Genomic DNA, 14,958 nt, shown 5'->3' with positions numbered 1-14,958 from the left:
TACAATGTGTATATAACTTTTTGGGACATCCTGTACATATTTTTACAGATATCGTGGGGCTATTAGCTGTCAAATAAGCAGTTCTACGCCCACAGTTGCCTTCTGTTCACTCATAAATTCAAAAACAATACAGAATACTATATATATATGTGTAGACTGGAAAGTAACTTCAAGCTTTGAAGTGACTCGTAACAACAACCACCACTGGCGGGCCACATTCTGCACCAGACCGCCATGACCCCACTACGATGATTCAACGAAGGTAAATGAAAACAGAGTTCATGGGACAGAATGTGTGTCCAAGACTTCCAAATGGACAGCCCTGGCGACTCGTTCCCTCTCTTTACCAGAAGTTTACTTTAAAAGCTCTGGCAATGCTTTTAGTGTATCGTGAGCTTAAGGGACCAACGCCTCCAACCCCCACAGTGAAGTTTTTCGTCGTACAGTCGCTGAAAAGACTTAAAAAACGCACAAGAAACTCTTTTGCCACGAGCCATCTGACAGCCGTCGAGGACTCTTCATTACGTAACATTAATAAAAGCTGCTGGCTCCATGCTCTGAAAATGTAAGTCCGCGGATCGAAGTCCTTGTTAAGAATCTAGTGGTAGCTCAGCTGGTCAAGACGATTAACGTCTTTAAATGAAACAGGAAGGTTAATCACCGTCTTCAGATAAACCTACAAGTAGACTGTCCTGAGCGAGTTGAATCCACTCCTTGTAGATGAACATTTGCTGTTTGAATGAGATTTCAGGTTTTTATGGCGGTGAGTCTGAAGATGGCTGTCTTCTGGGTTGTTGCACCGTGTATTCTGGTAGTAGTTTACCGACGTTTCAGAGGTCATTGCCACCTCCATCATCAGGCCAACCCAGAAGACAGCCATCTTCATTTGCTGCTCGAGGTTGTGGGTACAATTATCAAGGAAATAAGCATTCCTCATAGCAGCAAATATTTGAGAATTATGATAATTAGCAGACGGAAAGTCAGAAAATTCTTAACCGAGTGGTAAAAAAGCTTTCCTCAACTTCCAGCATTTAAAGACGACTACGCCCTCCCCACAAAAGTTAGCGCGACCGTCATGTTACCAAGGATGAGCCTTCGGGTTTCATATGATAAGAAATATCTCTGCACAGTTTATCAGGTTGATCGAACCACGAAGGTTGAGGCGGTCGGCGCCTGTGTGTACCTCGAACGCCGAAGGAAAGAAATGCGTTCGTAGTTTTGGTCGGTAAACATAAACAGAAGACACAACTTGAGTTACCTATGCGAAGATGGCAGGATGATATTAAAATGTACTGTACGGGAGAGTTAGGTCTGGATTCTTTTGATGCGGGACAGACCTGCGACGGGTTCTTATGAACACGATAATGGACGTCAGGGTTTCATAAGAAGCGAGAGAGATTTGGACTGCTGAGCAACTACCTACCAAATTCTCTGCGCCCTAAAGTTAGAAATTAAAGTAAGACACTACAGTATGAGATTAATTACAACAAAAAAGGACCAATATGGCTAATGACCGTAATTATAACAAGGAATGGCTACCCTACACCACCTCCTAAATTACTTCTTTTAATGACACATGAAGAACTCTGGAAGATGTTTAAGATCGAATATGGCCGAGTGAGATTTGAGTTTCTTACGGAAGTGAAGATTTCAGTGTTGTTCTCCTGGTTCTGACGCCGTGTGGACTCCATCCCGAAAGGTGGCATTGACGTACGAGTCCACACGGAGCACTAACCCCAGAAGAGCAATATTGTCAAAGTACGAGCAGATTAAACCCGAGGGAACGTTTTTCTGTCGTCTCGGATGCTGTCTAAATTATTAAATAACTAAAATACACTAAAGTACATGTTTTTCTTTGTTGTTTAAATGACAGACAAAATTAGGTTAGGTTAGAGGTGGGAAGTTAAGAGTAAACGTATTTTGCAGACAACATTTGGACTAAGAACGGATAAAAATTAAAATGACAAAAATTGTAAAACAGAAGCCGTCCTTCTAATGTCTTATATTTTATTTATTTAGTGTTCTGTCTGAGGACAGGTCCATATGAACAGGATCCTTCCATCCTTTTCTCGGACTGGGACCTGTTCATATACGTTCTTGGCAGATGATCCAGAAGTGGTTTGCCATTGCCTTCTTCTGTGTGTGAATGGAGTAATTGTTGGGATGCCACGGAGGAAAACTCCGTGTTGCCTAGACCACGGCCTTGCCCAACACAAGTTATAAATTCGGGCACCGGCGGGAATCGAACCCGAGACCCCAGGATTACAAGGCTAGTGTTCTGACCACCAGGCCACCGTGGCGGTATATGGTCGAGAGTGTCTGAGAAAAAAGCGAACAGGAGAATATTTGATCTTACGACAGCGGAAATATGTAATATCAGGACGTAAAAAGAATTCACATAACGAGAATTTCACAATTTGTACTGACATCCAGTACGAACAGAGTGAACAGACATAATACAATGAGATGAGCGAAGCATGTAGAATGCACGGATCATATAACAAATTCGTGCGACTTTTCAATTCTTAACCATTCTCTGTTTGTTCTGTGATTCTACTTATTTTCAGCGAATGACTGAGCTCGTAAACATCTGTTAAGTCTCACGCCTACCAAAGTCTCTATAAACCGCTTCTCCGTGAACTGATCTGCCTTCCGCATGCTTTAAGTTGTTATTTCGGGTGGCTTTAAAGATCACGGCCACTTAGATACGCAGTCGGCGACTTTATGATCAGAAGATTAGAAGCAGGTACACAAGGCAGTTTTGTTATCGCTTACTACTGGCTTCTACTATCGATTTTTCACATCACGCACATCGACTATTCTCTCTCATTCTCTCTTCCACGTGCCACATTGGCAAGATTCAGGCAACGTTGCCAGATTTCATTCCTACCCCCTCCTAAATCCCCCCCACCCTTTAATTCAGGCGACATTCGTCCCCAAACTGGAATAATCCCGAGTTCAAATCTGTCCAAAATCCGTCGCTCGTAAACCCAGGGGCTTATGCACAGAAAAAGCCGATTATTTCATAAATTGGTGACCCTGATAAACAGTTTATGTAATGCCCTCCTGTCGCACGTGACTGGCTATAAATGTAGGATGAGTTGGCAAAATTACAAATCGCTGGTCTGAAACGTCGAAACAACGCCACTGCTTTGCTGATACACGAACGATAGTACCTTAAATTAGGCCACTACGGCTTAGATCCGTATCCTTTCCAATTCATTACCCGCCATCACCCTCTTATTCGAGGCTGTATAGTTAAAAACTAAACTATAAATGAATAAATAAATTCATGTGCGCATTGCATATCCTTCGGCGAGGATGAGCTGACATCGACTTTTTGTGCACTAATCACAATCTGGTTTAGAAGCGCGAGCCAACAAACGAACCGACAGATTAGACGATTAACCGATTAACAGAAGCATATTATATAAAATAATTCGGATTGAATTTGCGAGATATCACGTTTTCACGGCGATGATTATGAAGATAATTGTCTTCTGGGATGTCGGGAAGTGTAGTCTGGAAGAAGTTTGCTGACGTTTCAGAGGTTCCTGCTGCTTCTAGCGTCCTGAGGATGAAGGCAGCAAGCTCCTCTGAAACGTCTGAAAACGTCCGAGAAAACAGTCATCCTCGTGTTTAATTATCAAATGGTACTTCACACGCTTATTTGAATCTATAAGCGTCTCAATCAATAGTTGTAATGGACGGGTACTCCTGTGCGTTGATAGTTAATTATTGACAGCCCGTCTACACAACAGTTTCAATTTTTATTAAAAATCCACTACATATTTATTATAATATTCCAAAAGCATAAAATTGATTGAGTCGTTTGTTATCGACACTCCGTCTACACGACAATTTTTTATTATAATTTCGATATATATTGAGATCCGCTACATGTTTCGACCTTAATTGGTCATCTTCAGGTAGTTCTCTTTAACTTTTCGAATCTAAGAGAAATGACTACTAATTTATAACACACTTTCTGTTGTTGACTTCACCACAGTCCATTACGTACTAATAAACTTAAAGCTAACCACCTGAAGATGACCAATTAAGGTCGAAACATGTAGCGGATCTCTATATACATCGAAATTATAATAAAAAATTGTCGTGTAGACGGAGTGTCAATAATAAACGACTCAATCAATTTTATGCTCTTGTAATATTATAATAAATTATATTTAAACGTATCAGGGCTGCTACAATTTACTTAAATTCGTATCATACGAAATGCAAATTTCTCGTCCTAACGCCTGGCGCGTTAAAAAACGGATTCACTCTCCATAGCACGAGAGGGTAAAATTTATTTCGCGCGGAGGGATTTTTCTCTCGTATCGCACCAGAAACTTAGACTCTGTAGCAAGAATAACCCGTTGACAGTTAATGGCTTAATCGGGATTACTGATAATGGCTTATGTTCTGTGGGAATGGACGACATAAAAAAAGACACAATGGCCAGGGTGTAAAGGAAGCTGGGGGAGGGAGGGGGGTGTTACAGGCCCCCCCCCTCATCTCCCAAAACAGCCACGAGTAATCGCTTCACATTCACGAACACAATCTAGAATCAAGAAAAATAAATGGCAGCTGGTATCAGCACAAAAGGGTCGCTATGGTAACGGCCTGGAACACAATTACGCAATTAAATGCGCACAGTTAATACCGTAATTTTTAGACGCGAATGTTCGTGGCTAGATCCGCAACAGAGTGTGGAGTCGAAAACGGATATACTCTCTTATAAGAAAATGGCTGAAAGCGATTCGATAAAAGAAAGATTTTTTATTACTTCCTAAACCAACGACTGTTCCCACCGAACACGCAGGTCGATCTGTGCCATCTTGTAACAGCAGCTACTGTGGAAAAATAATCGTGACTTTGTCGTTCTATCAAAGAATATGAGATTGGCGTGGGCATGTAGCACGCCCAGAAGATATGAGAAATTCAAATAAGAAAACCTGACGGAGAGAGACCACTTCAGAGACTGTAGACATGGGAGAACACTGGAATAATGTCTCAGGTACACACGGCGTGGACTGAAGCCATCTGGCTTGAGACAGACAGGGTCTAGTGACCCGACCATCTGGACTTGGGAGACACAGGCGTGAACGGGAGGATAATATTAAAATATTAAACAGGGTTCAGTGGCGGGCTCTTACGATTAAATTAATGAACACTGTTGTTGAGTGACAGGCGGAGAGTATTCTGGCTAGCTTAACCTAAAACCTCCCCTTGCGCTACTGAGGAGCTGGTTATAAAGCTGTACAGAGATTTCACAGAAACGCTCCAGGCATTCAGAACCACGATAATAAATGGTCTGCTTCATCCACGTTACTCTCGGACAAGCAGCTCCCTGGAGCCACTAACCTGGCGGTCTGGACTAAGTGAGAAAGCCCCCTTGCCTCTGCCTAGAATAGAATTCCGGCCTCCAGCTTGAGATCAGTGAATCTACCGACTGATCTCAAGGTCATAATGGTATAATCACTGGAAACTTACCCTCCAGGGTGCCGACGTACACCTTGCCGGGGTCGAAGTACAACTGGCGCCCCGAAGAGCCCTCGAACACAGCGTCAGGACTGAAGATGGCGTGGTCGGGCCTCAGCAGCAACCTGAAGACCCTAAAACACGCATGACGAACTCACATCAACGCCTGGTCAATGCGGAAATGCTAGGAGCCGGTATCAATGTTTCGCCGTCCGCCACCAGGAAGTGTAGTTTATGTAAAGAAAACTGGGTCTGATGTAATAGGTTCTCTTAAGTTTAACAAGCAATGTTTAAAAGAGAAGAAAGTGAAATATAAGTGTTTGGTGAGAGGAATCCACTACTGAAATGCGCTGGGAATTGAACCACGGCAGCCTCTTGTACGAAGGGCGATGGATTACATCGTGATTTTAGATCAGGACCGCCCTGTTGTTTATCGTCTTCTTCTACAGAGATCCGAGCTCCTGCCACCGCAAATGAGTCGTGTCATTCAATTTCAGAAGTAGTTTTCAACGATTTTTCATGCACAAAAAATTCATACTCTCGTCTCGTGAAACCTGTGTAGAATTCACTGTATCGCCGTGCTGATGCGGCAACTTCTCCGGCCCGTCTGTCAGGCGGGTAGTCGCATCAGATACTGCAGGCGTTAAAGCTCGGTCTTAGATTACAAGCAGAGAACCTCGCGTTGTGTGTAGATTTTCGCATTCGCCAGAGGTCACTTGTGTTAATATGACACAGGCACGTGTTAGTACTTAAATACAGCAGCAGGGGAAGGCAAGAGAACGCTGTAATTGGCAGTAGAAACTCCTTTACCCTCTACATACAAGGACTGTGATGCATAAATTCCCGTTACTCGAACACGTCTTTACGACTCGTGGAGCTCCCACCGCACAAATTGAAGGAGTTAAAAGACGACCACACGGCACAAGAATTATTTCCTTTCACGAAGTTATTACAGTGCTCAAGACTGTGCAGAACCTAAATTCTATTCGGAAGCAGATAAATCCAGTCCAGGTCACCCAACACCACTAACTTAATATTAATTTTAATATTATCCTCCCGTCTACGGCTGGGTTCCTCTAAGTGGCCCCCTCCCTTCAGGTGTACCGGCAGAACCGAGCACAAGCGCGCACTGGGGATAAGGTCGGCGAAGCTCAAAGCTGACCACTCACCCCATCTGTTGCCCAGGTCCAGGATGTGCGTATCTACACGCCTAATTCCTCTTACGTGAGTATGACGCACCGCCAAATTTTCACACAGATAATTATGTTTTGTTCCAACTTCATCTCACGTTACATATCGATCTTTTGTTTATGAAACGACGCTGTTTCATCAGAAATAAAGCTCATGTAGCGCCGAATCTCGGAATAAAAGATGTGGAAGGACACGTTCGAGGCCTATTTCACGACAGTATCAAAAAAAGTTGTATGGAGGGCCTGAGAAAAGTCACGATGTCGATTCGAGACGGGGTAGAGCGCTTCTGTGAGGAGATTCGAAATCGGATCCTTACGTAAAGTCTCCAGTATCCTTAGTGAAACTCGAGTCAAGGTCATCATAGTTGCTAGGCCGCAGCTCATGCCAGTTGTGCAGAAGTTAGGCGACCGTGGTGGCAGTCACAAGCAGAACGCGTGTTTGTTCTTAGAATTTGCCTCCCATCGAAATAATTTGCTGCTATCGGTGAATCATTCGGCAATGACAAGCGTCGAACAATATTTCGGGACAAAGGAGATACCTGGGGAAAACAGATAAAATTTAACGTCGTATCGATTTCAAATAGTAAATCAGCTGTAACAACGGATACGGCTGTAAGAATTCAATGCTGTCATTAGTTCCGTAGTTTCATGCGTGAAGTCAGGATTAAGTCTTAAATGGAACCTCATTCATTTGCGTTTTACTATGAAGTAAATTTTCCTGCATTTCTGGAAATGAATATTTAGATAAGTAAGCCATATATATCAAGCCTAGTTAGAATTTTGACGCCCCTGGATTCCACATATGCACATGTGTGCTATCACAGGCCAGAGAAATGCTGACACCCGTTGGCCCCTGGTTCAATGCACAAGATTCCCTTTCGACCACATCATTGATTTGCATTAGCCTGGTACAGAAGGGCACACATGACTGTGCTGCTATGCAACACAACTGTTCCGAGAATACTAACTAGTGGCATTCTTGGCGCCAACTCAAGTTAAATGCATCTACAGTAATGCTTTGTAAAGATTGTATATATATATATATATATATATATATATATATTGCAAATTAACCCTTTTGTGTTCTTCATTTCTCACGCTAAACTCGATTCTCGCCACTAAACCCTTAAAATACGCCACACAAACTAACTTTTAATCCTGTCCACTCCTGTCATATGTTTAATCGGTATTCAGCTTGATCGTATATACTATTAAGTTCATATTTTTCTCCAATAAGCTATCCCGGTACGCGCCATATAGACGTTAAGGAGGAGAGGCGGTATAGCTCCTACTCATTCTGAAACTCGGCACTAGATGGGGGTGAGTGGTCAGCGTCATAACCCGGCCTCGCTGTATCCCCGGGAAAGGACCCCGGTACCCATTGGACAGAAGGCTGGGTGGACCCCAGAGTCGGTCTGGATGATTTTTCTTCAATATCCTAATCATTTACTTGATTAAACTTTCCACTGTCAATTTTATTCTTCCCGGCTGTTTTTATTTTAATTCGTTAGCACCGCCAAATCTGTTTTTAACCAATACGATATTTTCATAAGACCAATTGTAATACGAGAACGGAATATCCGCTCACACACCTGAATAGATTTACAAAGCACACAAAACAGTTCACATGAGCGAGTTATAAAACGCGTTTCACATTTAGTTAACTCTCTCTCATTACGCCCTGAAATATGAATCACATTCTCACAGCACCTCACTCGTACATTTTGCAAACACAATCCACGCTTATAAATGCAGGCGTACGTATGTTTGCCCGCGGGGGTTAACCTGCGCATGCGCTGAAAGCATTATGGCCATACCACGTGCATATCATTCTGGTCTCACCTCAGCGTTTCTTTGTGTTGGCATTCAAAGCTTAATGTTTCAACTGAACTGTACTGAACCTGCAAAGGCTTCTGTCTGTAATTTAGAAAATGCTATAACATGGAGAAAAAAAACTGCTGATTCCAGAATCAATCAACTTTTTGTTTTGTATTTGTGGATTTCGTATGATTCTCAGTATAAAAGGATTATTATTATGCATAGAGAGAAGCCATTACGGTTTGGTAATGCCTGTCTGTCTCGTCGATTCAACTCGAGAACCACTGGACGGATTTGGATGAAATTTGATATAGTGGTTATGCCATTCTGTACGACCCCAAAAACGTATTTTGAATATCCTACGAGCAGTGGAAAGAAAATGATGAATGGGGAAACTCGTGAGGTGGACACTGAGGTGCTGCGATCTGGATGCAAAAGTGGTAACTATCGACAGAGGAGAACTTAATTCCTCTAAATGCACGCTGAAAAGAACGCACGAGGATATGAATCAGTTTATCTTTTGTAATAGTGAAAAGTTGTGTTTTATCTGCGCTATGTACTGAATTCTAACATAATTATTAGTTCTCTGCATGACGTGCATGTAATAAAGGCACACGGGGCTGATCATATCTGTCTGTCCGTCCGCATGGTTCACTCAAGAACCACTAGACGGATTTGGACTAAATTTGGTATGGACGTCGTGCCATTGGGGACTGCCCTAAAATCATACTTCAAAATTTCTTAGCCGTCAGTACCAACATCTCAGATTAACAAACTTCTTAGGTGGGATCGACACTAGCGCCACTTGCGGTAGGACCATGCAATGATGAATGGAAAAAGATTTTCGAAAAATACAAAATTCTTGTACAGTAATTCCTTTCGCGCCGTGAAACTAAGGCGCCGTATGAAGTATCGCTGTTAATCTATAGCACATGAAGAATTTATGAACTCCACGTGATTTTTACAATTGAAAACTAAAGTTTTCCAAGACGACCAGAAATATTTTATTAATAATTCAGAAATTGTAAATAACGCATGCGTGCATTCCGGTAAAAATTGCACCTTTCCAGTCTTGTTTGGACAAGCTGCGACTTCAAGGGTTCACTGTACTGAGACTGTACAAATGATACCGACATACAAGCCACCCGTTTCTAAAATAAATGAAAATTTCCGCTAAATTTTCAACGGACATTATATTCCAGCTACGATGGGGCGAGACTCTGTGGAACTTAGGCCGCTAATTGGCCCTTTGTCCATCCCCAAGACGATGCATGAGTGAACGTTCAGCAGCTGTGGAAAGACAACAGATCACAGAGAGACTCGGGAGAAAAACCAATTCGTCCCGCACGAATCCCGAACGGACTTCACCGGGAACGATGTCGTGGTCCCGCGGTTAGAAACCAGGGACGCCAGTGCACAGCCTGGACATTGCATTAGTATAGCAAAATATTAATCGAACCCTTAAATTAATACAAGGTCACTGGTTGTAGCAAATTCCTCTAACCGGGAGGTAACATATTGCAGTGTTGTGTTGTTTTTAAGTTGGCACTCCTGTGAGCCAGAACTTGACTTATCACGTATATTGCCAATAAAACTTTGCAACCTTTTTCCAGAAACAACATACGACAGGTAAACAATACACATATAGAAGTAATAAAAGAGATTGATAAATAATAACTGAAAATAATGATCTATAAAAGAAGGAAATGGAGAAAAGTATTGAAGAACGAAATCAAAAAGTAAATGCTTCATTACAAGAGGGAAAGAGAAGGAGATATCGCAAAGGAGCTGGACAAGCAAAGTTTCGAGTGTGCCGTGACAAGATGGCGGTGAGGCGCAATGTAGTAATATAAAATAAATTAGATTGATTTTCCACAAGACACGGGCATGTGGTTGGTCCTTGTGAACCGTGGTAATGGATCTTCGGGGTTCCACAGAATTCGTGCATTTTCTCGACTACCTAACTTTGAAGAAGGACTCTGCTCCATGGAGTTAGCAATCGGTAACTAAGAACACTTTTATAAGCATTATGAAACCTCAGACCCCACCCACTCCTTTTTTAAAAAAAAAAAAACGCCCCAAAGAAGCTTTGAGCAGAAAGTTATAAGCCAATGTTGAGGCAGACATTTTATACTCCGCGTTCAACTACAAAACAAGAGAAACCTCTGCGAAACTGAATAAAAACTTTAGAAGCTCAAACGCGTTGCTGAATTAGTTCAAATACAGTCTTGTGGCTGTTCCTGGCTTTCCGTCGAGTCTGTGTGAAATCCCACGGAATCCGACAGAGACAGAAACATCGCTTCTGTATCAATGCCGAATGTGCTCGTTCCCAAGGCGACCGCGGACTTCCGGATAATAGTCCATGGCAGTCGCTGTTCTTTTGTTACGGTAAAAACCTCTGTAATGCTGGTAGTAGCGAGTAGCAAAGGAAAGCGATCTGGCATATAAATTGTTAGAGATAGCAAAGCTAAACTACCACGATAAAGATACGGATATATCGTGGCTATTAAAATTAATTTGATGTAGAAGATTAGTGTTAAATTATCTGGATATAAAAAGCCTTGAAGAAAGATTCCTTCTAGAAGATAAGACTAAATCCTTGTGATTGCATAATTATAGACTTGTAACTTGTGACGTCATAGCCTGTTATTGAACAAAGGGAGATAATTAAGGACAATTTTAGAGTCTCCTTGGAAACAGAAACTCGTGGGAGCAAGGCGTTTCTTGAGAATGAAAAATAAGTTCATTTGACAAATAAATCCACCGCCTTTCATGGAACCTAAACATTCACTTCCGTGGAGTCGGGCTGCAACATTGAGCAGACACGGACCGCGTTGAGGACGTAACTGCATTGGAGAAAAACAATTTCCTTCGCGGTCCGCGTCCTGTCACCGCCTACGCGATCGTCAGCTCGGCCACACCTGCGCGCCCACTCACCGAACACAAAGGAATGCAGTTTCTACGTTCAGTCAGCACAGAGCTGATTCATTGGCAAGTCTACAATATTTGTGAAAGTATACTTTTTTTTTCCAGATTCATTTCCATGCGAACACAACTTGATAGGCTGTCGGCAGTATTAAATCCATCTAATTGATCTTCTCTTTGCATTTGTATTTGATTTTATCACGGCGATCAAATCAAGGAACATGAGATGGCACGCGTAGGAGAGATGATACGTACGTATCTCAAGAGAAATTACCACTTGGGAGACCTAGACGTTGAATGAACGATAATATTAAAATCGATATTGCAGAAGTAAAGTGTAAGAGGGATTACTATGTTTTCAGCGGGGTTATTTAAACACGCAATTTTCTCATAGAAATCCAGAAACTTAAATATAACTATTGCACTCCACTGCAAACAATGAGCTCTTTAAATCCTTCTATAAAACAATTGATAAAAATAAAAACAAATACATGGTATATGGTCACTTTCCTGTAGCCGTTAGCACAAGGAAAAGCGGGCATTGCCTGGGAACCCCCAGAAAGAAATTATATATATCACCCCCGTCACCAATTTACTAGATTTTAACTAATTAGATGGCTTACCGAACCCGAAGGTTCATCACCGAATTAACAAAAGCCCTCTACCGGACCCTGTCCTGGGCCAACAAAATCCAGTCTCCTTCAACTCCTATCTCCCGTAGATCCCGTCTGACATTTTCCTCCCATCTACGTCTAGGTCTCCCCAGAGGTCTCTTCCCGTCAGGCTTCCCAAATAGTGGACTCAACCAACCAGATGGCTTACCGAACCCGAAGGTTCATCACCGAATTAACAAAAGCCCTCTACCGGACCCTGTCCTGGGCCAACAAAATCCAGTCTCCTTCAACTCCTATCTCCCATAGATCCCGCCTGAGATTATCCTCCCATCTACGTCTAGGTCTCCCCAGAGGTCTCTTCCCCTCAGGCTTCCCAAATAGTGGACCCAACCAACCAGATGGCTTACCGAACCCGAAGGTTCATCACCGAATTAACAAAAGCCCTCCACCGGACCCTGTCCTGGGCCAACAAAATCCAGTCTCCTTCAACTCCTATCTCCCATAGATCCCGCCTGAGATTATCCTCCCATCTACGTCTAGGTCTCCCCAGAGGTCTCTTCCCCTCAGGCTTCCCAAATAGTGGACCCAACCAACCAGATGGCTTACCGAACCCGAAGGTTCATCAACGAATTAACCAAAGCCCTCCACCGGACCCTGTCCTGGGCCAACAAAATCCAGTCTCCTTCAACTCCTATCTCCCATAGATCCCGCCTGAGATTATCCTCCCATCTACGTCTAGGTCTCCCCAGAGGTCTCTTCCCCTCAGGCTTCCCAAATAGTGGACCCAACCAACCAGATGGCTTACCGAACCCGAAGGTTCATCACCGAATTTACAAAAGCCCTCCACCGGACCCTGTCCTGGGCCAACAAAATCCAGTCTCCTTCAACTCCTATCTCCCATAGATCCCGCCTGAGATTATCCTCCCATCTACGTCTAGGTCTCCCCAGAGGTCTCTTCCCCTCAGGCTTCCCAAATAGTGGACCCAACCAACCAGATGGCTTACCGAACCCGAAGGTTCATCAACGAATTAACCAAAGCCCTCCAACCGGACCCTGTCCTGGGCCAACAAAATCCAGTCTCCTTCAACTCCTATCTCCCATAGATCCCGCCTGAGATTATCCTCCCATCTACGTCTAGGTCTCCCCAGAGGTCTCTTCCCCTCAGGCTTCCCAAATAGTGGACCCAACCAACCAGATGGCTTACCGAACCCGAAGGTTCATCACCGAATTAACAAAAGCCCTCCACCGGACCCTGTCCTGGGCCAACAAAATCCAGTCTCCTTCAACTCCTATCTCCCATAGATCCCGCCTGAGATTATCCTCCCATCTACGTCTAGGTCTCCCCAGCGGTCTCTTCCCCTCAGGCTTCCCAAATAGTGGACCCAACCAACCAGATGGCTTACCGAACCCGAAGGTTCATCAACGAATTAACCAAAGCCCTCCACCGGACCCTGTCCTGGGCCAACAAAATCCAGTCTCCTTCAGCTCCTATCTTCCACAGATCCCGCCTGAGATTATCCTCCCATCTACGTCTAGGTCTCCCCAGAGGTCTCTTCCCCTCAGGCTTCCCAAATAGTGGACCCAACCAACCAGATGGCTTACCGAACCCGAAGGTTCATTACCGAATTAACAAAAGCCCTCCACCGGACCCTGTCCTGGGCCAACAAAATCCAGTCTCCTTCAACTCCTATCTCCCATAGATCCCGCCTGAGATTATCCTCCCATCTACGTCTAGGTCTCCCCAGCGGTCTCTTCCCCTCAGGCTTCCCAAATAGTGGACCCAACTAACCAGATGGCTTACCGAACCCGAAGGTTCATCACCGAATTAACAAAAGCCCTCCACCGGACCCTGTCCTGGGCCAACAAAATCCAGTCTCCTTCAGCTCCTATCTTCCACAGATCCCGCCTGAGATTATCCTCCCATCTACGTCTAGGTCTCCCCAGCGGTCTCTTCCCCTCAGGCTTCCCAAATAGTGGACCCAACTAACCAGATGGCTTACCGAACCCGAAGGTTCATCACCGAATTAACAAAAGCCCTCCACCAGACCCTGTCCTGGGCCAACAAAATCCAGTCTCCTTCAACTCCTATCTCCCATAGATCCCGCCTGAGATTATCCTTCCATCTACGTCTAGGTCTCCCCAGAGGTCTCTTCCCCTCAGGCTTCCCAAATAGTGGACCCAACTAACCAGATGGCTTACCGAACCCGAAGGTTCATCAACGAATTAACCAAAGCCCTCCACCGGACCCTGTCCTGGGCCAACAAAATCCAGTCTCCTTCAACTCCTATCTCCCATAGATTCCGCCTGAGATTATCCTCCCATCTACGTCTAGGTCTCCCCAGAGGTCTCTTCCCCTCAGGCTTCCCAAATAGTGGACCCAACTAACCAGATGGCTTACCGAACCCGAAGGTTCATCAACGAATTAACCAAAGCCCTCCACCGGACCCTGTCCTGGGCCAACAAAATCCAGTCTCCTTCAGCTCCTATCTCCCATAGATCCCGCCCGAGATTATCCTCCCATATACGTCTAGGTCTCCCCAGATTTTATACGGATACAAAAAAATCTCTACAACTGGTTTGGCATTCAATCTCCGACACATTTTCTTTTGAGTTCTGTACACGAAATGCGTAGCGAGAACGTATTATGAGTTAGTCTTATCTGTCCGTTCGTCTCTCTAGTCGATTCAACTCGAGGCCCACTGGTCGAATTTGGATTAAATATGATATGGAGGTGATAACAAAATGGCGGATGAGGAAAGTCGTGAGGTGGATGCTGAGGTGCTGCGATCTGGCGGCCATGCATTCTGGTAGAAGTTCACCGACGTTTCAGGGGCATTTGTTGCTTCGATAATGAACACAATTAACATAAATTGTTTTTCCCACGCCTTTGTTATGGAATCAGTAAGTACCTCTGAAACGTCGAGCAT

The 14,958-nt window shown here is 44.0% G+C and overlaps 1 protein-coding gene across 1 annotated transcript in view; it reads right to left on the bottom strand.

Moving 5' to 3' along the window:
• Kul (Kuzbanian-like) overlaps window positions 1–14,958 on the bottom strand; it is an 87,656-nt gene that overhangs the window by 44,769 nt on the left and 27,929 nt on the right. Inside the window, exon 3 of the mRNA XM_087346784.1 lies at window positions 5,497–5,618. Within this exon, the coding sequence (XP_087202910.1) occupies window positions 5,497–5,618 (122 nt within the window). The remainder of the gene's footprint in view (window positions 1–5,496; window positions 5,619–14,958) is intronic.

The sequence above is a fragment of the Zootermopsis nevadensis genome, unplaced genomic scaffold (genome assembly GCF_977971745.1).
Source record: "Zootermopsis nevadensis isolate Lab colony 2312 unplaced genomic scaffold, Znev_1.0 Znev_ptg000010l, whole genome shotgun sequence".
Classification (NCBI taxonomy): domain Eukaryota; kingdom Metazoa; phylum Arthropoda; class Insecta; order Blattodea; family Termopsidae; genus Zootermopsis; species Zootermopsis nevadensis.
This window is presented reverse-complemented; position numbering and strand designations above follow the sequence as displayed.